The following is a 27,008-nucleotide window of genomic DNA, read 5'->3' as shown; positions in this document are numbered from 1 at the left end:
ATTCCGCTGTCTCTTCCTGGTCCTTTAGCTCCAAAAGAGTGGGTGATGTGTCCATCTTTTTTTTTTTTTTTAATAACAGCTTTATTGGGATATAACAACCTAAAGTTAACCTTCTTAGAATACACAATTCAGGTTTTTTGAGGGTATTCACAGTTGTGCAATAATCACTGCATCATAATATCAGGCCATAAAAGTCTTTTCCAAGAAAAACTCATCTCCAACTTCCATGAAACATCACTCCACTGCCTCCACTGATCTGCTTTGTATGGATTTGCCTATACTGACATGTAAAAATGTTATCATAGAACCATGTGACCTTTTATGACTTTTGTTCATATAGTGGGATCTTTTCAGGGTTCATCCTTGTTGTGACTTTTATCACTATTGATTCCTTTATATGGCCTAAGAATATTTCACTGTGTGCATGTCACTTATTTGTTCATCATTTGATAGACATTTGGGTAGTTTCCACTCCAATGTTAGTATGAAAATACATCTGTGAACATTTGTATACACATATTTGCGTGGTTGTAGGTTGTCGTTTCTTTTGCATTGGTTGGCCCATGGGTTGGACTTGCTGAGTTGTGTGGTGACTCTGTGTGTCCTGCTTGGAGGAACTGCCAAACCATCTTCCAGTGGCTGCACTATTTTCCTTTCCCACCAGCAGTGTAGGAGGGTTCCAATTTATCCACATCCTCACCAACGTTTGCTTATTTCTGTCTTTGTTTTTATAATAGCCATCCCAGTGGGTGTGGGGAGGTGTCTCATTTTGATTTCCTGATGATTAGTAACATTGAGCATCTTTTCACAGGCTTACTGGCCATTTCTGTGTCTTCCTTGGAGAAGTAGCTATTTTGCCCTTTGCCCATTTTTAAGTTGAATTGTCTTTTTATTGTTCTTGTAAGAGCTCTTTATATGTTCTGAATGCAATCTCATATTGATAAGTGATTTCCAAACATTTTCTCCCATTCTGTGGATTGGCTTCATTTTCTTGGTAGTGGTATGTTTTGAAATGTGAAAGTTTTTGATGTTGAAGTACAGCCTCGCTTATTTCCTTTTATTGCTTCTGCTTTTGTGTCACAGTGAAGATTCCATTTAATCTAAAGTCATAGAGATTTGTCCCTATTTTTTTCTAAAAGTTTTATGGCTTTAATCTTTCATTTAGGTCTTTGGTAATAGTCCAGATTGTATCCCCCTGTGCCTAGCATAATGCCTGATGTATAGAAGGCACTTGGTACATATTAAGTAGAATGAATACTATCTCTTAAATGAATGAATGAATGAATGAATGAATGAATGAATGAATGAAAAAAAAGGTATCTCCTTGTCCCAGAACTTATGTTGCTACATAAGTTCGAGGGTTAAGAGAGTGCTGTAAGAAAGGACACCAGTTTGTTTTTAATCTCATCCCCCACGACCTGCCACCAGTGAATTCTTAGAGTTCCCTTTCTTCCAGCTTCTCTTTTCCTAATTTTTCTTAGTTTTGTCTCTCTTTACTTTCCCTTTTTGACAAAATGTTGCTAAGCCTTTTCCTGAATAAATCATTGTCTGGTCTACTTTGATAGCATCATACATACGGTCGTTCTATATGGAAATATTTCCCCATGAAAGTCTTGGTTGGGGGCCTCCCTGGTGGCCCAGGGGTTAAGTCTAGGCGCTGTCACCACTACAGCCTGAGATCGACCCCTGGCCAGGGAGCTAACCCACGTTTGGCACAGCAGACCTCTCCTGTCGCGCCCGCTGCTCCCCACAGCAGTGTATTTCAGTAGATCTGCCTGTTCTGCTCCCCACTGGTGAGTCCTTTCACCCCCCACACCTCTGGCTTACACCCCAGTTCTTCTACGTAAAAATAAAAAGAAATTAAAATAAAAAAATCTTGGTTGGTTTGCTACTTGATGGTTTTTCTTGAGTTTGATGAATAAATTCAGGTAACATGGCAGTGTATAAATTAAATAAAGTAGATTAGAGGTTGCCTCCTGGGGCAAAGTGTATGATGTCTGGAACTTGTATTTAGAAAAAATGCTATGTGCATTTGAGAGAAAAAAATGAGGAATGCTGTCACCTAGCAAATCTGGGTGAAGGCTGTTTGGGAGTTCCTTGTACTATTATTTTTGCAACTTTTTTTATGTTGAATTTTTTTCCAAAAAACTATCTCCGGAAATTTGATGCACAGAAGGAGTAAAGCCGTGGACCTAGAAAGAGTACTGTGCTGGTGCTACATTCACTTTTTCATTTAATTCTTAAGTACTTAGGAGGAAACTAGGGTGAAGCAGGTGACCAGGGTCACACCAGTGGGTTGAGGAAAGAAACAGACCTTGATTGTGGGTCTCCGACTCCAGGACTAATGTGTATTATGGCTTTGTGTAGCTCAGATGGTCACCCTTTCCTGGAATTTCTTTGGAGCCGACGCTCTCCTTTACCTGTCTCCATCATGTTGCTCCCTGACACTTAGAGCCTGTGAGGGGATGGGACCACCCAAGAATTTCTGGAACACATGGGTTGCCTTTGTGGAACTGAGAAAACAAACAGGTCATGAAAGGAACCGATGCCTCGTCCCAGTCAGCAGGTGGACCCCCCCATATCACTCACTGGGGGCCCTGAGGCTCTCGGGAGGTAGGCCTGACCCCCACCTCTGCCCTCCTGTTCCAGGAACTGAAGCTGCCCGCCTTCCGTGCCCACTCCCCTCTCTTGAAGAGCCGCCGGTTCCTTGTGGACATCCTGACCCTTCTGAGCAGCCACTGCCAGCTCTGCCCCACAGCCCGGCACCTGGCTGTCTACCTGCTGGACCACTTCCTAGACCGCTATAATATCATCACCTCCAAGCAACTCTACGCTGTGGCCGTCTCCTGCCTCCTGCTCGCAAGTATGTGCTTGGAACCCACTTCCTCACAGTGCCTCTCCTCCCCCAAGAGCCTCGGGGCTCACCGATCATTTTATGTTTCCTTGGTCTTTGCACATCTCTTTTCATCCTCAGCTGAGTGCAAACCACAGTAATAATAATCAACATTTTCTTTAGCATCTTTGATGCACCAGGCGAAGTGATGAGAATTTTAGCAGCTTGATCTCAATTAACAGTGACCCTGGGAGACAGATACTATTAGTACCGCATTTTACTGAGGCATAGAGAAGTTAAGAAATTTTCCTTAGATCCCCCAGTGCCATATATAGTGGACAAGATTTGAGTCCAGACATATATATGGAATGGTGCCCTGACCTGTTCTTTTGACCCCATGCCACCAACTTCCTTCTGTTGTTACAGAGGAATGAACATCCTCCCTGATGTGCATAGAGGCTGATAACCATGATCCCCAGGTTTTGAGAAAATAAGGCAGCTTTATGCGAATCATTTGGCCAGGAGGCAGAAGATAGATTCAAATCTGCCTCCCCAGTTAAGAAAGGGAATTAAGTTATGTAGTTGGCGGTCGGAGCGGGGAGACTGGAGTTGAGACAAAAAGAGTTAAATTTTACTGGCTAAGAGCAGGTAAGGGCAAAGAAGATCATGGACTTAGCTGAAATTTATCAGCTAGTTGAAGGGCAGTTCATCCATGGAGAAGTATCAAGAGTTTTTGTGTGTTTTTTTAAATTCAGATAACTTGAGTTGAATTTCTGCTGGGGGTGGACCCCTCATCTCTGGGTAACCCCCCTCTGTGTTTACTGTCTCCTGGTTCCAGCTGGCCTTGGGGCTCTGCTCAAGGTCAGTCTCTTCTGTTTGCTCAGGTCATTTGTAGATAAACTGCTTTTGTGAATACAAGCCTGAAAGGGAGTTCGATAAGATTTGTGTGTGTGTGTGTGCGCATGTGTATGTGCGCGTGTGCACGCGCGCACTGTAGGCTCTGAAAGCAGCTTAACTTAACCATTTTGCCTCATTATAGTACGGAATCTGAATGTGCTAGGGATGGGGAGAATCCAGCCAGCACTATTCTTAGAGGTGGATCGAAATATGGTTATGGGGCCACCTGGTCGAGGCATGGCCCTCTCTGGGTTGTCAGCTTGCACAGGGAAGCTGTGTCCATGTCATCTGCATCAGTTGGGATAACTACACAAATATACTGCTGCTGAGGTCACATGCTTAAAACACACTTCTGGGGCCTCCCTGGTGGTGCGAGGGGTTAAGCGTCAGCACTATGAAGCTATCCGCAACTACTGCAGCATGAGTTTGGAGCTACCCACATGGCACAACAGACCTCTCTGTCTTGCCCACTGCTCCCCTCAGCAGTGTATTCCAGTAGATCCACCTGTTCTGCTCCCCACTCTGTCTCTGGTGAATCTTCTCATCCCCTGCAACTCTGCCCTGTACCCCAGTTCTTGTCTGCATAAGTAGATAAATCTTAAAACAAAAACAAAAACACTTCTGTGCTGTCATCCTGCCACCTAAAATCACCCCTAGTTTATCAACCACTTTAGGACAATGACCAGCCTGTCAAGCCGCTCTAACCTTGTACCTTTCTCCTCTTCGCTCCCTGGGTTCCAACCCAGCCCTTCCTGTTACAAAACTTTACGCATGCTGCTCCCTCTCCTCCGCCAGTGCTTTCTTTCCCTTCCCCTGCACGTCCAATCCTGGTTAAGTGTCACAGGGGCTACTTCCCTGAGAGGGCCAGCCCCCCTTCTAAGCAGGCGAGGTCTCTCTCGCCTGATGTACAGTCACATGTGCTTTTTAATGAGCACCCTCCTCCCCGTCTCAACAGTGAGCATCAGGGTGGGGAAGACCTCAGAAAATAAATATTTGTGGAATAGATGAAATGAGCGGACTGAGTTGCTCTAAAGCTGGGCTTCCACGCATCTCCAAGTTGCCCTTCTGCAGAGCAACAGGTGCCCTCAGTGGCATGAGGCCAACACCACATTTGCCCTTCCCTAGTATTTATCCTTAAAATTCAAGCAGATTTTACTTTCTTCACCGTGATTTGCTGTTGTCCTATTTATTTCATGTGTGCATCCCTATCCTGAGTGCTACTAATGCTTCGAGGAGAGAGTGCCCCACCCCCCCCAGGGGCTTTGTCTGCTCCTGGCACGCTGCCCTGAGCCCCCAAGTATGATTACCCAGGGCTAACACGTGGCTTTATCATTCTCAGAGCTCTGCCTTGTTTTCCACCCTGCACCATCCACCTGCTGTTACATATAATCCCTGTGGCCACTTTGGGATTTTCTCCACCTTGGGCTAGCTGGGTTGCCATGCTCTGCAGAGGAGAGCCACTGAAAAGTATTGAATCCACGTGCAGCTCTCTCGCCTTGGGAAGGGATGCGGCACTTCTGAGACATCCCCATCAGGAAAGGCAGAGCGGGCATCGCATTTCAGGCAGCCTGCAAGGCTGCAGCGCGGCCTTTGGCCTGCTGCTGTCTGTGATCTGTGGGCTGCATCGAGGCCTGCTGGGACCAGGGGGCTTAGATTTCCATGGGGCCATGGAGGCTGGCCCCCAGCATCTGTCTAGGGAGCCGAGACGTGAAGCACACACTGGAGACTCCTTTGTGCTGTGGAGGAAGGGGGTCTTTTAGTCGAAGAGGCAGACACCCCCACCCACATGTCTGGGGGCAGCAGCCTGCCTCGGGCAGCAGGAATGGATTTTCCAAGACACCTGCCATATGCTCAGAGGCCGGAGGAAAGAAAAGTTTCCATGACAGCCTGAAATCCTATTCATTCTGCCCTCTCCTCTCCCCAGGCTGACTGTCAGCCACAAGGGAGGTCACCTTGCCTCAGGAAGTTTTGAGTTCTGCTAATTCAGTACCAAGTAATTCCCGGATAGGAAGAGCCATGGTTCTTCCTATCTCCACCTGTCACTTCTTAGGTTTTTCCAGCTGCTTTCAAATAAGGGCCTTTGCACGGATGGACAGATAGAACCTTCTCATCCACAGACAGCCCCTCCTTCTCCCGAAAACAGGTCCATCAAGGGCCCGTGTCTAGGACTACAAAGAAGTGGAGAAAGCAAGAGCCTGTAGGTTGTTCCACCAAAGTGGATAAGTGAGAAGCCCCCTTCCCAGCCCCTGTGGCCTCTCTGTCACCAGTTTATCATTTGTGTTTCCTCCCCTCACATTCCTAGAATACTACCACAGAATAAATACAATCTAGATAGAAATATATCACAGAGCCGTTCTCTTCTTTAATCTTTTATATTAGACACATCCCCTCTCAATTGTCCTTTCGCGGTGGTGGTTCATGACATAGAAACTCGGCGATTTCTAGAAGCATTGGCTCAGACACAATGCTCACAGGGCAGCAGGGGCTGCGTTACTTATCTGTCCCTCTCTCCATGCCAAGGCCTGTGCCACACACTTTACATCATATGAAATCCTCCTACCAGCTTATGTGGTTGTGCTGACATCTGCCCGTTCCATAGGCTCAGAGAGACTAGAGTAACTTGTCCAAGGTCACACAGCTCCAAGGATGGTTTTTGTTTTTTGTTTTTGAAATGGAAGTAAAATTCCTATCATGACATAAAATTCAACCTTTTAACCATTTTAAAAGAGTACAATTCCATGGCATTTAGTGCATTCACACTGTTGTTCAGTCGTCTCTTCTCTCTAGTTCCAGAATATTTCCATACCCCAAAAGTAGGCCCTGGAGTCACCTCTATTCCTTTCCATCCCCAGCATCTGACAACTACTAATCTATTTTCTGTCAGTATAGATTGGCTTTTTTTTTAATATTTCCTATCAAAGAAATCATACCGTACATGATCTTTTGTGTCTGCTTCTTGCACTGTGTGTGTCCAGGGGTCATCATGTTGTGGCGCATTTCATTCCTTGTTATGGCTGAGTAACGTTCTCTGGGGTGGCTGCACCATAACCTGGGTGCCCAGTCATCATCACTTGATCGACATTGGGTTGTTTTCTCCTTTTAAGCTACTGTGATGGGTGCTGTTCTGAACCTTTGGGCTCCAATTTGTTTGAACACCTGTTTCCAGTTCTCTTGTGTAGAGATGTAGGATTGGAATTGCTGCTCATAAGGTCCTTTATGTTGAACATTTTAAGGAAGCAAACTTGGGTTTTGCTTTGCTTGATTGTGGCTGCTCAGACATGACTGAATACTGCATCCTTATCTCAGTGCTTAAACCAGCCTGGGGAAGGGGAGAGAGTGGAAAAGAAAGTCAGAAGGTGGAGACAAGACCAGCGGCCTTTGTGCTAGAGCCTTAAATGTGAGATCCCATTATGATGATGCAGGAAGTATGAGTCATGTGGTTTTTTTTTTTTAAGATTTATTTATTTGTGCATACAAGAGCTCGGTGCTGGTCAGAGGAGCAGGGCCCAGGGGAGGCTGAGAGGATTCACCAGAGACAGAGTGGGGAGCAGAACAGGCAGATCTACTGAAATACACTGTTGAGGGGAGCAGCGAGCTAGACGAGAGGTCTGCTGCACCCTGTGGGTAGCAGCAGTTTGATCCCTGGCTGGGGATCGAACTCATGCTGCAGTGGCTGCAAATAGCTTCACAGTGCTGCACCTTAATCCCTTGCACCACCAGGGAGGCTCCTGAGACTTCGTTTTTATTGTCAAAAACCTCAAAAGAGGGCCTCCCAGGTGGTGCAAGGGGTTAGGGACAGCACTGTGAGGCAATCCACAGCCTCTGCAGCATGAGTTCAATCCTGGCCAGCCAGGAAGCTGAGCCACACGGTGCAGCAGAACTCTCCTGTCTCACCTGCTACTCCCCTCAGCAGTATATTTCAGTAGATCTGCCTATTCTGCTCCTCACTCTGTCTCTGGTGAGTCCTCTCGCCCCCTCACGCCTCTGGCCTGTACCCCAGTTCTTGTTTGCATAAATAAATAAATCTTTAAAAAAAAAAAAACCTCAAAAGATACAGACACACCTGGTATAAAAATTGATAATAGAAGTACCTAGTGGGAAAAAAACAATTTCCTCCCTGAACCAGTAGCCTCATTCCCACAGTCGGGCATGTGTTCGTCTAGACCTAGATGCACTTACATGTTTTCATAATGGGGGTAATAAACATATTTACTTTAGGGGGAAAGGGAGGTGAATCACACATACATCTATATAGACCCATCCACTGGGCAGAATTGCTGGGTTCCCTCTCTTTTCGTGCCTTCCCCATTCTTTTCTTTTCTCTCCGTATAATCCCAATGTCAACATACTTGTTCCTCGCTAACTTCTGTTTTCTTTCATTGTGCCTTCTGAACCACTACTCCTTCCCTGGGAGGACAAGGATTCTTGATATGAAGTTGTGTTTTCCCCGGGACGTGAGCCCTGCCTGTCCTGCCAGCTGCTGCTGGTGAGTTAAAGGTAATGGATGCTAGGTGAAAGTCCGTGTTTCTTGGAGAACGTTCTGGCTTCTGGGATCTGAAGGTGAGGCCCAGTCTTATGCCTGCCTTCATTTTAGCCCCCATCGGCCTCCCCAGGAGAGGAAGTCTCAAGCAGGAGGCTGTCATGGGGCCACTCTGCAGGAAAGGACCCTCTGCACCCTGGTCCTCCTGCAGGGCAGCATCTCTCAATCCCGAGTGGGTCTGTCATGCTGCACCGCCCTTTCCCATGAAAGGCCCTCTCCCTGCTGTACTTTGTAGAGATGGCATACTCACTTGGAAAGTGAGAGTGAAAGAATAAAAGAAAAACCTGTTGCCCAGCCCAAACTGCAGGGATCACTTCTGGGAACATTTTCTTGCATCTTCCTTTTGATTGAATGTACTTTTTTTAAAAAAAAGATTTATTTATACATACAAGAATTGGGGTACAGTTCAGAAGCGGGGGGGTGGTGAGAGGGTTCAACAGAGACAGAACGAGGAACAAAACAGAAATACGTTGCTGAGGGGAGCAGTGGATGAGACAGGAGAGGTCTGCTGCGCCATGTGGGCAACTCCCTGGCCTGCCGGGATCGAACTCGTGTTGCAAAGGCTGCAGATTGCCTCACAGTGCTGTGCTTAACTCCTTGTGCTGCCAGGGAAGTCCTGATCGAATGTACTTTGTAGGATTGTTCTGGGCATTTGCAAACATGCACTTGATCTTCGTGATTCAAGGGTTCCGTATCTGCGCCTCTGCCCACTTGTTAAGATTTATTAGTAACCGGGCCTCCCCTGGTGGTGCAGCGGTTGAGTGCTGGGCTGCGAAGCTGCCCGCGGCCTCTGCAGCGCTGGTTCAATCCCTGGCCTCCGGCAAGGGTCCCACATGGCACGACAGACCTCTCCTGCTGCCCACTGCTCCCCTCAGCAGTGTATTTCAGCAGTCTGCCTTTCTGTTCCCCACTCTGGCTCTAGTGAATTTTCTCACCCTCCCGAGCTTCTGACTGTACCCAGTGCTTTTATAAATAAATAAATAAATCTTTAAAAAAAAAAAAAAGATTTATTAGTAACCCCCAGTGCCACCCTCACAGAACTTAGTGGTCACCGTGGGCACATGCAGCAAGAGTCATGGATGGACATGGCCCCAGCTGGTGCAGGATGTTTCAGCTCACACTGCAAACAAGTGTCCTTTTTCTCCCATTTATTTCATGCCACGTTTTCTTGGTTTTCTGCCATTGGTGATTCTGTCTTGAAAATGGCCCCGCCTGTGGTGCCGAAGTGCTGTCTAGAGTCTCTATGAGAAAGAAGACTAAAAGGCAACTTCCTAGAAAAGACGCATATTAGGGCAGCTGGTTCAGGCATGACTTAAGGGGCCGTTCCTTCAATCAGTGATCACAAATCAATGATACAGTCAACAGAAGTACACAAAACAAGGTCTTGTGCTGATCAGTTGTTGACCAAGGGCTCTGCATGTGCCCAGAGTGACCACTAAGTTCTGTGAGGGCTGCTTTTGGGTTACTAGTAAATCTTTTTTAAAAAATAATTATTTATTTATACATAGAAGAACTGGGATACAGGCCAGAGGAGTGGGGGTTGGGGGGGGGGTGAGAGGATTCACTAGAGACAGAGTGGGGAGCAGAATAGTCAGACGGACCGAAGACACTGCTGATGGGAGCGGCGGCTGAGACAGGAAAGGTCTGCTGGGCCATATGGGTTAGCTTCCTGGCCAGGGTTCGATCTCATGCCACAGCAGTGATAGTGCTGAGACAACCAGGGAGGCCCCCTAATAAATCTTAATGAGGTGAAAGTATGGAACCCTTGAAACAGAAAGATCAAGTGCATGTTTGCATATACCCAGAACATTTCTAGAAAGTACATTCTATCAAAAGGAAGATGAACTGATTCAACTGATTCAACATTCAAAGAGGCTTTAAAGAACATGGCTGCCGCAAATAACGAGAACTAGCTCCATGCTCACGCAGCGGGTTAACACCAAAGGTGTTTTCGTAGTACGTTAGGGAGTCTTCCCTGTCAGTCTGGGTGGAGATTATTTCATTTATTATTTTTTTAAAGATTTATTTATTTATACAAGCACTGGGTACAGTCAGAAGTGCAGGAGGGAGAGAGAATTCACCAGAGCCAGAGCGGGGAACAGAATAGGCAGACTGACTGAAATACACTGCTGAGGGGAGCAGCGGGTGAGACAGGAGAGGTCTGCTGAGCCATGTGGGTATCTCCGTGGCCAGCAGGATTCGAACCGGCACCACAGAGGCTGCAGACAGCTTCATAGTGCTGCGCTCAACCACCTTAGTAAGCTCAATGAAAACACTATTTTTCAGAGAAAAATACTCCTGTAGGCACACAAAAGAAAAAGAACTTAAAGGTGGCCGGGGGAGGGAGGGAGCCAGATTAGTGTCTGAGGCTGTCAGTGATCAGGAAGAATTTTAGGATGTGGTAAATAAAGATGGCCCTGCTGGGTGTGGCTGCCAAGCTCAGGCTAAGTTATAGTGTTTGTTTGGTCAGGAGCAGTGCTAATGACCCAGGAGTGAAAGGTTAGGTTATCTTGCCTCCTGTTGACAGTAGCTCAGGTTTGGTTTAAATACAGGAGTAGCAAAAAAAAATGTGATTGTCTGTTTCATGTGTATTCAAGCCGTTTATTGGCTGCAGAGCTCTCCCAGTTGTAAACGCTGCCAGCCACCTCGTGATCCTGCTATCTGTGGGCATTCACGTCGCCCTCTGCTCTTTTCACCTCAGTAAACATCATGACAACTGCCCTCTTCCTGTATGTCTGTCTGTGCATGTTAGTGGGTGGGTCCATCTGCATTGTTTGCTTCAAGGGTTTTCCACATTTAAGATTCTCATAGGTAGGGCTAAATTGCTTTGCAGAGGTTAGCACAAAATCGGATAGTTGATGAGGTCCCCTTTTTCTTGAATGGGAGGTGGTTTGGGGGAGCCTCTGAAACCATGCTTGTCCACATCAACAAGCTATCCGTGTCCCTCCTCCATCATGGCCCTTGACCTGTGTCCATCTGTGACTTCTTCTGTGTGCTTAAAGAGGGGAGTGTGTTTGCCTGCTGCCTTCCTGCCTTGACCTGTTCAGGATGCCCAGGTGAGAGAAAAGCTCCAGACCAAACTGCTATAGCAGTCCTTAAGCTGGAAACCAGTAGCCTCATCTCTTAGGGCAGGCACCAGTAGAAGTGAGGCTGCACTGGGCGGGCCTCAGAAAAGTATAGGCAAAGCCACTGAGGCCCCCTTTATGCTCCTCTTCTCCCCTCTTTCCATCCCCCTTTGCCTGAATTCTTTGGCAACTGTTGCAAACAATCAAAGACTGGCAGCAGCAGGGGGTGGGATGGGGGTCAGCTGGTGGAGATTTGTGGAACTTGAAAGCGGTAGACAGGGAGCAAGGAGGTACCGTCTTCCTACCCAGAGACTAAGCACCGAGCTGTCCCCAGAGCTAGAAATGCTGGAGATTCCTCTGCAGCCTGATCGTCGGCAGCAGATAAAAGGAACGACATTTCCAGTCGCCTTTCCAGAGGTGTATTATGGATCAAGCTTGAGATTTATTCATAAGATTAAACCCAAATCTGCAAGAAAAATAATTCTGTGCTCCTATACAGAAGGTAATCGAATAGCTCCTAGTGTCTCATGCAGGAATGCCAGCTGCATCTGCTGCCTACCATGGCGTCTCATCTCAGGAACCATGACTGGGCTTCCGAATGACATGTCCATCACGGCTTTGGTGGTGAACACACAGCACTGGGCGGACTGAAAAAGGTGACCTCTAGTGGCCAGGCCCAGGCTCCAGTATAACAGCACCGCCAGCAAGGACATGGGATTTTGCACTTCCTATCCCCACCTCTGCAGGCTAGCAGCCAGGAACCATTTCAGGGAGAGATTTTGTGTGAAGCACTGTCAGTCAACTGGGGACTCAGAAACTGGCTTTTGCCTTAGCAAGTCTGGCACCCAGACCTGCTTGCCCAAGGGTCCAGGGCCTTGGGCCCTGGGCTTGGGCCTGGGCTGGGCTTGGGTCTGGGCTCTGAGGGTTTTGCAGGGAAGACCAGTCTTAGTTTTCAAGCCTGGCCTCACCAACAAGTCTCTGGGCACATGCCAAGAACATTTGGATCTTCTAAGAACACATGTGGAGTCAGGACAACAGCCGTAGCACACCCAGTGAGGGGAAGGCCTCTCGACAAGGTCACCAGGCTCCATCTGCCCCACACTCTGCAGTTTAGCTTCTGAGAGCTGGACACTCGTCTCTCTTTTCTTTTTATTGGCTTTAATCTTTAATTATGTCTATACTAGTCCCGTCGCCCCTCTGCTGGCCTGTTCATGCTGCTGTGGGAGGCGGTCCTTGGTAAGGGTTCTCTGGGAGAACCGCTCAGAGAGTTTTCCAGACTGCAGCTCCTCTTCGCCTCCCTGGGAGGCAGATGGGCTCCACGTGGGAAGGTGTCTTCCCAGTCACCACTGCCTGTCTCACTGGCAGCCAAGTCCTCAGAATAGGTCCAGCCAGGCAGCTCCACCTGGCTTTTAAATAAAATGATTTTCAGACACTTTCAGGAACTCTGCCAGCCTGCTTTGTCCCTGGATAGTGAGGTGAGGGGTAATTCGTACGCTGTGTGTTTGCCTGACTCTTCCAGACTCCCTCACATTCCCTTCCTGCTGCGTCTTCTTTTTCACATCATGCACCTTGGTGTCTTGATAGGAAAAGCCTCTTTGTCACTGACATGTGGGGGTATCTGTGGCAGTTCTGATATGTGGGCACTTGAAAAGCAGGCTGACTCTGGCATCGTCTTGGGCTAGGGCAGGTCCATTTTCCGGACCTTCTTTGGCAGTTAGTCTGCAGTTCTGGGGTCCCATCAGTGGCAGTTGGTATCCTGAGGAGTTGAACTCATTTTTCTTCAGTAGGAGCATGAGATTTGTTGAGTAGCTAAAAATAGAACAAAAGAAAAAATCACTTTTAATCTCACTGTGATTTTTTTTCCAGTAATCAGAATTTGGGGTGAAGGACAGATCTCTCACCCCTGTGATCGTGGAATGACTAATATTTATTGTGTGTTCATTGCCCAGGCAGTTCTTTTCATGAATGTCCTTATCTAATCCTCAAAAGACTCGTATGAAGTTTATAGTATTACTTTCCCAGTTCTCAAAGGCGGTCCACTGAGTTGGGTAAGTTGCCCAAAGACAGGGCCATCATGAGGATGGCAACCCAGGTAGCTATTCCCCTGAGTCCTTGCTCTCGGCCACCACAGACAGTGGCCTTTGTTCTACAGCCAGGTCACTTCCTTCTTGGCTGCACCGGGAAGACTCAGCCCAGCACATGGAGTGATTTCTGGGGACTCCTTGCTCCCCTGCTTTCTGAGCCTGTAGAGCCATAGTTAACTGACCTGGATGAAAAGCTCAGCCCTCAGGATCAGGGCTTATGTTGGAAAGCGGTTCCCCCTTTTGTCCTTGAGAGAAGTGGCCACAGTTGCTTCTTCTGCCTGGCCCTAGCAAAGGTTGGAACAAAGGATCTACAGCCTCTGGTGTCACTTGTTGACCCTCCTGCCCAGAAGGACTCACTCTGCATTCCTTGTAGCTAGCAGCCTTGAGGGGCCTGGGGGAGTAGCCACTAGAGAGCTGGAGCGAGCCTTCTACAAAGCAGTGATGCCAGACCCTTCCTCTCAGGAGAGAGCTCACTCCTCCCCATGAAGTGCCTGCTCAGCCCCAGTGCAGATGCCCCTGTTTTCGACAGTCATTGAAGCTGTTGGAGCACTGGGGAGCCAGGGATTGCTTGGGCCACTGTGTAGTCAGAGCTCCTGAGACAGGGAGTCCCCCCGCAGCCAGGGGGGAAGCTGGTGCATGACCCAGATGGCTGAGTGCCACCTCTGATCATCTGGGAAGCAATTTCACAATTTCCTCCTGAAGAAAACTACCCCCACCCTCCCATCCCACAGCCTCACCTCTTGTCTCCGTTTCCAGAGTTGGACTGAGGAATTGGCTCTGTCAGAAATGTACTTCCACACATTTAATGGTTGGCTCATTCACTCAGTTTTATTGTGGCCCTGAGAGAACCGTCCTGTGCTTTTTAGAGCACAAGACACCAGGAGAAGCTGTGTCTTTGTTTCCTAAGGAGGGGAGCTCAGCCAGGGAAGGTCCCGGGTCCACCATCATGCTGGGCTGTGCCCTTGGGCCCTTGCAGCCCAGGCCTGGCTGGGATTGGAGGGATGTTTCTCCAGGACATTGCCTAACCTCTGGATCCCCGGAGCAACCGAGGATGGCTCTGGGACAGGCTGTGGTTGGTGTTTCAGGGCAGATTGGGAGGGGGACACTCTCACTCCCAGGGTCCCCACAGCTCCCTCCCTTGCCTGAAGACTCCAAACTGACGCTGGTTTGGAGTTTTTTGCTCTGTCCCTGGATTTCTCTGCTGCACATCAAATCCTGTCCAGAAACCAGACTGTCTTCCTGGCTGGGACTGAGTGTACCCTTGGTCCTGAGCAGGGCAGAGGTTTGTAGAGCAGAGAAGACCCAGTGTGTGTGGCGTGCCAGGCACCACACTGGGTGCATGAACCTCCTGTCATCCCTCCAGTTCCCTTCGCTGTGACTGCAGGCTCAGGCCTGAGAGATTGGGATGGTCCCGGCCCGTGAGTGGCCGAGCCTCCGTGACACCCAAGCTGGTCCTGGTCAGACCTCCACCCCGACGCATGGAGATGTAATACAGCCTTCCATAGGGGTGTCCCTGTTAAACTGCTCACAGCCTGTCTCTCCTAGTTCCTTGGAACATATGACATAGGACAGTGCTCCCTTTGGGGACAAATAGAAAGCCGCCTTCAGGTCTTCATAACTACAGGAAGTAAGTTTTTCAAAATTTAAAAAAACTGCTTTGCAAAACAAACCCTTGACATCTGACTGTAGAATTGAGGCTACCAGAGGGGGACGGTGTGGTGTGGAGATCGATCAGATGCATGGGAGGGAGTTCACTGGACTGTGAAGAGTATTCTGGGGGCTTTGGTGGTGCTGGGTGTGGTGTGGTGATGTATATCTGAAGAAGTGTCAGCCTGTACCCTTAGATCATATACAGTGTTGAAAATCAATGTTACTGCAATTAAAACAAATAAATAACATATTTTAATAGCATTAAAAAAAACTAGTTGGGGAAAGATTCCCCCTAGAGATTCACTCTTCAACTTCAATTCTGTCAGTGAAAGAAAATTCAAGTCCTATTTGCCACACAGCTCCTTCATGGAAAGACACTGGCATTAAATGATTAAATAGCAGAAGTAGGGAGTTGGGGGAAAGCAATCATCATGTTTGTGGAGAACATTTGACCCCACTGGGAGGTACACAGTGGCGGGACCCCCACTCCTGGGGAACTCCTCTCCCCAGACACATTAGTTATGGAGACTTTCTGGGATCACAGAGATCTCACGACTTTATCTGGGATTTCCTGCCTGTGGTATAGAAAGCTCTGGACTTTGGAGCTATTTATTGGATTGTTAAAAACAACTACCAACTCTGTATTAAGTATTAACTTTATGCCAGATGCTGTGTGGGGTAAACGGGATTCATAATGTTCATCAAGATAGATGTGTTGGGGTCCCCACCCTCCTGGAGGAGCCAACCAGACTTTTCATTTTACTCTGCCTCCCACCCCCACCCCACCCAAGCTAGGTGATGGGCAGCTTCTGATTCCCTGTGGAGAACTGCCAGCCCCCTGGGATTGTTAGCAGAATGAGCTGAGGACGAGGCCAAGAGCCACTGAAATGGTTCCTGATTCCTCCCTGGTTCCCTTCATCATCAACTGCCTAACAGTAGGGCACGGGTGGAGGGCAGGCTTGGGGGGCTCAATTCCTGATCAAATTATGTTTCTCATCCTCAGATGAAAAGAGGAGAAAAAACTTTAAAATAGAAGCTTTCTTGAAGAGAATAAAATATATATGTATACAAGGACTGGGATGTAGAACAGAGGTGTGGGGTTGGGGGTGTGAGAGGATTCACCAGAGAGTGGGGAGCAGAACAGGCAGATCTACTGAAATACACTGCTGAGGGGAGCAGCAGACGAGGCAGGAGAGATCTGCTGCGCCATGTGGGTTGCTCCCTGGCTGGCCATGGATGGAACTAGGGCCGGGGATGGAACTCGTGCTGCAGAGGCTGTTGATAGCTTGATAGCACTGTCTTTAACCCAGATTGGCATGTTTTTAAAGGCCTTGCACTTCTTTAGGGAAGGGTGCTCTTCAGCCAGGTGGCGGACCTCATTCTGACCCAGGCTTAGTGCCTGCTGGGCAGCAGGTAGCCGGGAGTGGGTGTTTAAATGGGCCTCCTCAGGCATGAGGGACTGTTGGGGAGACTAAGAAGGAATCAGTGTAAAGCAGCCTGTCTGGGAAACTGATGGAGCTGGGTCGAGGATGGAAAACAGGGCAGCAGTGACTTTATAGAATCCTGTTCTGCGCTCTTTACCTTTTGGTTTAAGAATTTTCCTAAAGGCAGGCTAAATGTTGATTGTCAGAACTGGAGACTGCATTCCTGGAAGTTCATTATAACATTTTTTTTTCTTTTTTTTTTTTCCTGGTATATTTATAGATCTCCTTAATGAAGAGTTTTGGTGTTGCTTTTTATTTCTTTATTTTTTTAAGCAATAAGAAATACTGCTTCTCTTGGCACTAATTCAGAAAAATCAGGAATCCTCTTTGGTCTGCTTGAAAACTTGGTTGCTAGGACAGCAGGCAAAAGAAGAAAAGCAGACTTCAGTTGATGCGTAGAGACAGGGAACAGAATGGTGGTGGCTGGGCCTAGGGCCTAGGGCCTACGGAACTGCTTCCTGGGGACGAAGTTTCAGTTTTGCAAGATGTTCTGGAGATTGGTTACACAACAGTGTGAATGTATTTAATACTGCAGAGCTGTGCGGTCAGAATGGTTAAAATGGGAAATTTTAGGTTCTATGTGTTTTACCACTCCCTTCCCCCGAAATCGTTTTAAACAAAAAAGGAAAGCAGTAGAAAGAACTCGAACTGGGGGTGTCCTGCTGAGGCTGGCAGGGTCAGCAGTGTCTTGTCACCATCGCCCAGTCTGTGGTTAAGAGTTGAGGCCACTTGGCTAACCTCATGGTCATCTGTCCATCATCAGTGTGACCTGCCAGGAGCACCCCATGTGCCAGACCTGGGGGTGGTAGGAAGACTGGGCCACTGGCTATGTGAGGCTGTGTAAGGCCTTCCTCATGACTCATGTGTCTGTGCCTGGTCCCCAAGAGCCAGGCTGAGCCCTGTGATAGCTTAGGATGTTTTTTTAATAGCACAGGTATGATGATAGTGTTATAGGGACCAAGCCAAAAGAGTGGGGTCCTTTGCCCTGTAGGGAAAGAATTTATCAGAGAATGCTAGGTGTAGCTGAACCACACAAGGCTTTACCGGAGACTCACGAAAGAGAGTACAAGTGCTAGAATGGAGACTTTAGCCTTGCTTCTTCTGGAAGGGCGTTAGGAGCTATTTAAAGGGTAGGTCCATGAGGCGGAGAGCAGATAAGTAGGGTCATAGCTTGCTCTGGATTGTGCAGAAGGGCTATACTCCAGCTGTGCGTGATGGTTTGAGCCTTCTCCTTCCAGGAAGTTGTGAGGTAATCCTAACATTTTGTGTCTAGCATGGCGCCTTACCGTCATTGTGGCAGGCAAATTGTTTGGACAGGATGTTGAGACAGAACTCCCAGTCGCTGATTTAGTCCGCCCATTTCAAACAAGACTCGGGGCTACTCTTATCCTAACGTCTGGCAATTTCCTTTACCTGGGCTGTCTCCATAGAGCTCCCTCTCTTCACACTGAGAACAGTTAGGAGCATCAGAATGAAAAATCAGAGGTGAGTGATAGAATTGCTAAAAATTCTTTTCAACCCTAGTCGTAGTAACGTATTCAGGAAAGGATTGTCATGGGGGCCAAACCACTGAGGTTATTGGGAAACAGGAAATGCCCAGCCTCATGACGTCACCTAACATATCCCTTACTAATTTCATGGAAAAATGGTTCCTTTAAATGGAGAGGCCTGGTGTCACCCCCTTAATCAAATGATGAAGCATGTCACTGTTGCTGGGCCAGACTGCTGTTCTCTGACCCCTGGTAAGGACAGACTATGACCTGGTGAGGACAGAGCAGACCCGGAGCAGTGTCCTTGTCCACACTGGTCACGAGGAAGCCATCAGGCAGCCCAGAGTATGGGACATTCTAAGAGGCCGTGTTCATCCAGAGTCACTGATGAAAAACTAAGAAAGTGGGGGACTAAAGAGATGCAACAGTCCCCTAATATGAAGTTTGTTCGACCCTGGATCCAAAAATATAAAGGTTATAAAAGGCATGTTGTGGACCTTTGGGGAATGTCAAATGTAGCCTGAATGTCAGGAAAAGTTATTGCTGTCATACTGATGTTAAGATTGCTGATAGTGCTGAGTATGTAGGAAAATGACAGCCCCCAGGATGGATGCTGAAGGGTCTGGGGTGGCAGGTCATGTCTGTAACTTAATTGAAAATGATTTGGTAAAACCAGTATACACACACGTACAGAGAGAGAGAGAGAGAGAGAGAGAGAGAGAGAGAGAGAGAGAGAGAGAGAGAGAGAGAGAGGACAGAGAGTGCATGTGGCTTGGTCAGCAATTGGAGAATCTGGGTGAAGGGTCATCTGACTTCCTGGTTCTGTCTTTTCTGTGGATTTGAAAATTTTTCAAAGAGAAAGTACATCAGCAATCCAAGAGTGTCTTGTTGCTCTGGTCTGAGTTGGAACAGCCTGGGGACCCACGTCCTTGCCTCCCGGGCAAACGCCTGCAGCCCTCCAGGCATCTGGTGTCTGTGCAGCTTGTGGATAGGACCCTGCAGCTGAGTGGTGGTGGCAGGGCAGCAGCCGCTGCAATGCAGGGGACAAAGGCCTACTACCACTTGCTCACGGCCGTGGACAAGGGGAGGGAATGTCAGCCAGGCGCTGGGCATGTGTAGCACCAGGGAACTCATAAAATATTTTCTGGCTGGAAAGGCATTGTGCTGGGGGACAGTCAGTAAGCAGGGTCAGCTGGCCAGCAGTTAAGAGCAGTATCAAAGGTTACTCCAAGGTGGGGAAGCTCAGCTTTTTCTCCTCCTCTAGGGATCTGGATCGGTCAGGACCTTCGTGGGTGGGTCCAGGGTGGGTCCTGCATGAATAAAAGCCCAGTGTGCCACTGCTCCTGAGCTCCTTTCTGTATGCTGGGCACTTAGCAGCTTCCATCCCACTGGCCGTTGCATCTGCATTGGGCATGTACCTAGGAAGGAGAGAGACGCCATGGGCTTGAGTGCTGTTGGGTGCAGGACCAGTGCCTGGAAGAGTCTCACCCTGCCTGCCTGGCTCTCGTTGACAGGGTGGTGGATCCCCCAAAAGCCGCCCAAGTGTGGGGGACAGGTGAATTCACATAATCTGTGGCACATTCCATTTGGGGTCATTCTCTTGGACCTGGTAGCTGCGGCAAAGGCAGAGTTCTGAAAGGTCTGGAAGCCGTCTGCCTGTGAGCAGTGTCCTGGTGACATGCAGGGGCCTCTGAACGGAGCTCTGGGGGACACTTGATGTGGTGGTGAGGGCCCTGTACTCACAGCTGGAGGAGGGGTTGGGGCAGCACATGGCTGGATCCTGTGCTGCAGGTGGAGGACCTCAGAGGCCAGCCAGCCTGGTCAGCCAGGTCCCTGCCCAGAATCCCCAGCCATCCAAAAGGGTCTTCCCCCATGGGCAGCATTGACCTTGCCTTTACCTACTGGGGTTGCCTGTGCATGCAAGACAAGGGAAGGTGTGCCCTTTGGAGGCAGGGCCAGGCCGGGCTGAATTCTTGCAAGTAGGGTTCCGGAAGGAGACCAGTCTGGGGCAACTCTAAGCTGCAGGTAACCTGCTGGCAGTAGTCTCCATTGCATTCCTGCCATCCAATCTGCCAGCCTTATGTCTGGCATCTTCGCCCAACTGGTGTGGTGGACTCTGGTCAAATTCACCAAGGAGGAGAAGTGAAGCTGGCTTCTCAAAGTCCATGTCTTTTCTCCGTGACAGCTTTACAGGCTTGCTGAGGAATGTGTCGGAGCTGCTCTAGGGCAGCCTGGAGTGGTTCTCTTCTTACCTCTCCCCAGAGTGTGGAAGTCTGCTGAGAACTGAGTCAAAGGCATGTAGCCCTGCACGGGTGTGGGAGCACCCTGTCTGCGTCTGGCCTCTCCTGGCCCTCACTCATCAGCTGGACCAGGCTGGACATGGAGGCCAGGGCTTGTAGTCTCGTTTAAAAGTGGTGTGGGTGGATTGTGATCCAGGAAGGTTTGCAGTGGTCAAGGACTTGGAAAGTGATGATCAGAGGAGATTGGCAGCGGGAAAGAAGGGTGGGGAGGGTTCTCCAGAGTGAGCAGAGCTGAGGCTCAGAGGCCCCTTGCAGAACCTTCCCCAGTAGAGACTGCCACATCCCACCCACAGCCAGCCCTGGGCCTGGACCCCCAGTGAGCCTGGCCACTGAGCCATCACTCAGAGGTGACGGCCAAGGACTCAGAGGTCAATGACTTGGTTCCTTGACGTTTGACTGGCATAATCCCAGGTTCAGGGTTTATATGGGGTCTCAGAATTCCTCATGAGATTAAGATCCAGTGTCCCACAGAGGTGCCACACTTGATAATATGGCCTTTTGGGCTCTCCGCCATTTCTTTTTTTTTTTTTTTTTTTTTTTAATAGAGGCACGTTTTATTTATTTATTTATTTGTTTGTTTGTTTTTTTGTTTATACATGCACTGGGTACAGTCAGAAGCGCGGGAGGGTGAGAGAATCCACCAGAGCCAGAGCGGGGAGCAGAGCAGGCAGAAGGACTGAAGTACACTGCTGAGGGGAGCAGCGGGCGGCAGGAGAGGTCTGCGCGCCATGTGGGACCCTCCTCCGGTGGCCGGGGAGCAGCCGGGGATTGAACCGGTCCCGCAGAGGCGGCGGGCAGCTTCGCAACCCAGCGCTCAACCGCTGCGCCACCAGGGAGGCCCCTCTTTTTTTTTTTTTTAAAGGTTGATTTATTTATGCATGTGAGAGCTGGGGTACAGGCCAGAGATGTGGGGTCGTGAGAGGATCCACCAAAGACAGAGTGGGGAGCAGAACAGGCAGACTGACTGAAATACACTGCTGAGGGGAGCAGTGGGCAAGACAGGAGAGGTCTGCTGCACCATGTGGGTTTCTCTCTGGCTGTCCGGGGATGGAATTCGTGCTGCAGAGACTGCGGATTGCTTCATAGTGTGGTGCTTAATCACTTGTGCCACCAAGGAACCTACTCTTCGCCATTTCTTGTCTCCTCCTGTTCCCATACCCATCTTTCCTAGGCTCCCTTCCACACATACTGTTTCTGAGGGACCCAAACTAATAACTAACAAACAGGGTTTAAACTCAGCATTGAAGACATCGTGGGTAAGGGGTTGGGGATGACATATTTTCCCATGTCTGGAGGAACAGGGTTAGAGCTGCAAGTTCATTCTCGTTGTGGCCTGACCCCCTGGCCAGTCCTAAGGCTGAATGAGTGCCGATGCAGAGAGGACCCACCTTATCCCCTGAGCCCTTGCTGCCCTAGCTAAACCCCTTTGAGCACCTTTTGTGTCCACTGCTAGGCCAAACATTTGAGGTGTTTTTTTCTTGCTGAACTGAACACAAACCTTGGGAGGCATAGGTTCCATTTTACAGGTGAGGCACCTGAGGCACAGAGAGCTGAGACACCTGTGCCTGATCACACAGCTGGAGCCCAGGTGTGACAGATCGGAATGGGCGCCCTTACTTCCCAGCTTCCGGTCATTTGTATTCCCTCCAGCGCCTGCCAGACACTTGGAGGTGGGCCTTCCCTGCCTGGGTCAGGCAAGGACTGTCTTCCAGTAACCTCTGCTTGTCCTGCAGGTAAGTTCGAGGATCGGGAAGACCATGTGCCCAAGCTGGAGCAGATCAACAGCACGAGGATCCTGAGCAGCCAGAACTTCACCCTAACCAAGCAGGAGCTGCTGGGCACGGAGTTGCTGCTCCTGGAGGCCTTCTGCTGGAATCTCTGCCTGCCTACCCCTGCCCACTTCCTTGACTACTACCTCTTGGCCTCTGTCAGTGAGAAGGACCACCACTGCCATAGCTGGCCCACCATCTGCCCCCGCAAGACCAAAGAATGCCTCAAGGAGTATGCCCACTACTTCCTCGAGGTCACCCTGCAAGGTGGGGCCCCATGTCAGTACCGTCACACCATGTGTGCATCCAGGCCCATCCACCCAAATCCCTCCCACTTGGCAGAGCAGAGGATGAGTGAAGAAGGTGCAAGGACTTACCTACCATGTTATCAGTAAAATGTTATTAGGTGACTGGTACCCTACAAACTTAGAGGTCACGTGGTGATTGTCCTTATGGTAACCTGAAGTATTACAGATTCTCTAAATAGTCCATATTTGCAGTAGATGATTCCAGAAGAGCTATCATCATACATAATATGTTTATACCTACTCTAGCTATAAAGTTACCCTGTTTGATTCTCATTCTTCCCAGTGTCTTAAAAACCTAAGTATTAAGTAAAATAGTTGGTCAGAAACATTGTTGATGCTACTACCTGATAACCTTTCACAAACTCTGATAACAATAGCAGCTGCTGTGATATCTAACTTTAATTGACTGCTTATCGTGTGCAAGGCACTTTATTTTAGGGCTTTGTGTGCATTGTCTCATTGGAACCCCACAACAACTCTATGAAAATCATTTCTGATATTCTCATTTTACAAATCAATTTCTGTCATTGTTGCCCAAGAGGTCATTGACCCCAACTCATTGCTAGGATTTGAAATGGGGGCGTCTTCTCTCCTTAACCACACCTATAATTATAGCCACACCCTGCCTGATTCATACTTTAAAGGCAGACATTAAAGAAATTGGAAATCATGAACCATTTAAGACCATATAATAACATACTGATAACCAAGTGTCATTTGTGAAAATTGCAGGAACCGCCAGTGTGCCCCACTCCATGAGTTAGTAACCACTTAGTAGGATATAAGATTTCCCAGATCATTTCACCAGGTGTACATGTTCCAAAACACCCCTTTTTATACCTTTTTTGTCAATCATACTTTAATAAACGGGGTAGAGGGACGATTCCTCAGTAAACCTAAGGAAGGTCCAGTTTTAGTTACAAATATCACACTCTCAGAGCCATTCATTCATTCCACAGATTTTTACTGAGTGCCTATTGTGGGCCAGGCTTTGTTACTGTTAATAAGTAGCCTCTAGTTCAGGAACCTTTGAAGTGAAGAGTCATTCACCCCAAAGACCAAAGAAAAGGAAGACGTTCCCTAGTAGCCCGTCAATGAGCCCCTCGAAGTCCCCTAGATGGACCAGATTTTGAAAATCACTGCTCTAGTCTGACATCAGAAAGCCCAGACTAAGAGCTAAGGTGCTTCAAATGCAAGAATGGGGCTTCGTGTGTGTGTGTACGCACATGTGCACAGTTAACAGCCTCTAACTTCATTTCTTTCTGTTCTCGGCCACAAGCAGGTGAAGGGGTGCCCAGTGCCTCCAGCGTGCGGGGAGGCTTTATGATGCTGATTCCCTGTGCTTCTCTGGCAGATCATATCTTCTACAAATTCCAGCCTTCCGTGGTGGCTGCAGCCTGCGTTGGGGCCGCTAGGATTTGCCTTCAGCTTTCTCCCTACTGGACCAGAGACCTGCAGAGGATCTCCAACTACTCCCTGGAGCATCTCAGCACATGCCTGGAAATCCTGCTGGTGTCAGTGCCCCTGTGGTCCTTCCGAGCTTCGGAAATTACGAGGTTCCACTGGCTCTTGAGACCCACCCCAGGCTATTTCCCCAAGTCTTGGGCTTCTGGTGGTTGTCCCAGCTAGTGTCTCATGTCAAATGGGCCACGGTGACACCTGGTAGAACTGGGGCTTGGGGAGTTGGTCCTTCCTGTTTGGGGGTAGCTGTGGGCTTGCATTCACCATCAGAGAGTAGGGGAGAGGAGGACCAGTGCGCACAGCTTCCTAAATGCCTGGGCCCTCCATTTGGGTGCGGGTTATCAGCCCTCTTAGGGTGATGACTGATGACTCTCATTAGGATGTGGCCACCAAACTGACCTCTTAGCCATCTGAGCCCGGGATGGCTTAACAGTAGAGGCCTTTCCCTGGTGGCGCAGGCGGTTGAGAGCAATGCTGTGAAGCTGTCAGCAGCCTCTGCAGCACCGGTTCGATCCCTGCCGGCTGTGTAGATACCCACATGGCGCAGCAGACCTCTCCTGTCTTGGGCTAATCCCCTCAGCAGTTTATTTCGTCATTCTGCTTGTTCTGTTCCCTGCTCTGTCTCTGGTGCTGGTGAATCCTTTCACCCTCCCACACATCTGGCCTGTTCCCCGGTTCTTATGCAAAGAAATAAATCTTTAAAAAAAAATAACAAAAAAAACAGTAGAGGTCTCTGTGGCCTTGCAGATGCCCTTGTGATTACCGGGGAGAAGGTGTTTAATGTTTCTGAGACACAGAAAGGCACTCTGGGCCTTGAGGAAAGGAAACTGCTGGGAACACAGCCTCAGAGAGATCCTGCCTAGCTATGCCCAGACCCTCTCCCACCTGAGAGATGGTGGCATCACCCGATGCCCATCCCACTGATCACTGGCAAGCCCCTGATGGGAGAACCTTTGCTCAGCAGGCAAGGTTACTGTCTATCTCATTCCTCTAAAATGCCAGTCCTCTCCTGGGACCTGGTATTAAAATAAGCCCTTTTAGAAGGTGCCCAGAGCCAGGGGATGCCTGGTATGAGTGCTGAACGGGCCCTGGGTCTGCCAGCCCCACCTCTTCTCTGTGTTGGGCACTCTGTGGTGGCTCACTGCTCAGATCTGCTGCAGCCTTATCTGTTCCTTTCTTACATAAATGTCTTTAATTCTTTTTTTTTTTTTTTAAGATTTATTTATTTATTTATACAAGCACTGGGTACAGTCAGAAGCATGGGAGGGTGAGAGGATTCACCAGAGCCAGAGCAGGGAACAGAACAGGCAGACTGACGAAATACACTGCTGAGGGGAGCAGCGGGCTGCAGGAGAGGTCTGTCGCACCATGTGGGACCCTCGCCGGCGGCCGGGGATCGAACAGGTGCTGCAGAGGCTGCGGTTAGCTTCGCAGTCCAGCGTTTAATCTCTGCGCCACCAGGGGAGGCCCAAATCTCTTTAATTCTTTCCAAGAATTTTTATCCTGGGAAATCTTTTTTTTTTCCCCTCAAAAAACTTAATCCATCCCCTTTTCAGATAGAGAAAAATAGACCCTAGAAGGCAGCTTGCTTGGGGTCTTTTAGTTCATGAGTGCCTTGAGGACACAGGTGGTGGCCACCCTTACCTATCAATGCCAGGTGCAGTGCCAGGCATGGGGAGCAGTGTCAGACATGGGGAGCAGTGTCAGATGAGGGGAGCAGTGAACCAAAACTTCCAGAGTCATCCCTCCTGGAGCTTGCACTCACCCCCGGGTTTAGGTAGTGACCTGGAAGTTACTTTCAGGGGTGTTGACTGCTGGGATGGGGCAGTGACATGGCATTTGGAACATAGGCTGGTCTTGAGAAGTCAGAAGTGGTTTTTTGGGGAGAGCAGATTGAAGCTGAGCTCAGAGACCTACATGTAGTTAGAGAGCAGCTGAAGCGACAGGCATGGCCCAGCAACATAGCACACAGATCTCCTGGGGGGTCACACTTAGCCAGGCTGGTAGAGGTGCTCACAGTGTCTGGCACTGTGGCCTTTGACCTCCAAGTCTCACACACGCCCTTTCCTTTCAGAGCATATGACAACATCCTCAAGGACGCCGTTGCTGTCAAGAACCAGGCCCTGGCAATGGTTTCTGGCAACTCCTCCACCCCCACACAGGTGCTTTTCCAGCCGCCCGCCTATCCGGCCCTCAGCCAGCCAGCGACCCCGGCCCTGCCTCCGTTCCAGACCCCGGTGCAGGACCTGTGCCTGGCCTATCGAGACTCGCTGCAGGTCCACCGTCCTGGGAGCCTGCTCTCGGGGGGGCCTGGCTCATCCCTCCCCACCCCGTACCCGGCCCTCCAGCCCCTGGACCTCTGTCCCCTACGCCTCCCCTCATCCCTCGGCATGCAGATGGCCATCACAGCCGAACCCAGGCACTGCCTGTCCACCACCTACGGAAGCAGCTACTTCAGCAGCAGCCACACATTTCCCACGGGCTGTTTTGACAGATAGGCCGGCCACCTTTGGGCCTGCAGAAGGCCTGGGACCCAGGGAGAAGGGGGACCCAATGTTGCTGGGGTCCCCGCAGAGCCTTACTATCCTTGGATGGAGAAGATTCACGTTCTTTTTAAGTAGAACTGACCCAGAGCAAAATAGTCAGTTATATACCTCACCCAAGAACATCCTCCAGGAAGTGTCGTCCTTGGACATCCTCCACTTACTGCCTGGAGACCAGAGGGTGGCTCGATGCCACTCCCTGGAGCAGGGTCCCAGAGAATACAGCAAGACCTGGTAAGAAGCCAGGCAGGGAGACTGGGAGCCATACCAGCCCCCTGATGTTCAGCATGTCTGGTTTCTTTATTCTTTTGCCGATGGCGAAAACACCTCTGGGAAGGAGGGGCAGCCTGCGTGTGCTCTGCCCCAGTGGCTGCCCTTCTTCCTATGACCTGTGTGTGATGCCTCAGCCTCAGTCTCGCCATGGTTGTCCAGCTAAAAACCTTACTCAACCTTTTCGCGCGCTCATATGCTGCTGCTCCCCAAAGTAACCTAGCTTTCTGCTCAGTAAGATGTCTTGTTTACATGCCACATCAGGGACTTGGCGATACTTGAAAAATCTTAGGAGAAAGAAAAAATACAGCATG

General features: G+C 49.3%; 1 protein-coding gene across 1 annotated transcript in view; it reads left to right on the top strand.

Moving 5' to 3' along the window:
• The window catches only part of CCNJL (cyclin J like), a gene marked incomplete at both ends in the record, with an annotated part of 54,277 nt that extends 27,898 nt beyond the window's left edge, over positions 1–26,379 (top strand). Inside the window, 4 exon segments of the mRNA XM_084243777.1 lie at positions 2,650–2,863; positions 22,077–22,379; positions 23,775–23,934; positions 25,956–26,379. Of these exon segments, the coding sequence (XP_084099903.1) occupies positions 2,650–2,863; positions 22,077–22,379; positions 23,775–23,934; positions 25,956–26,379 (1,101 nt within the window).
• Between the last annotated feature and the right edge of the window lie 629 nt (positions 26,380–27,008).

This window comes from Talpa europaea (genome assembly GCF_964194135.1).
Source record: "Talpa europaea genome assembly, chromosome: 9".
NCBI classification, from domain to species: domain Eukaryota; kingdom Metazoa; phylum Chordata; class Mammalia; order Eulipotyphla; family Talpidae; genus Talpa; species Talpa europaea.
The sequence above is the reverse complement of the archived record's forward strand: the minus strand, read 5'-3'. Positions and strand labels throughout refer to the sequence as shown.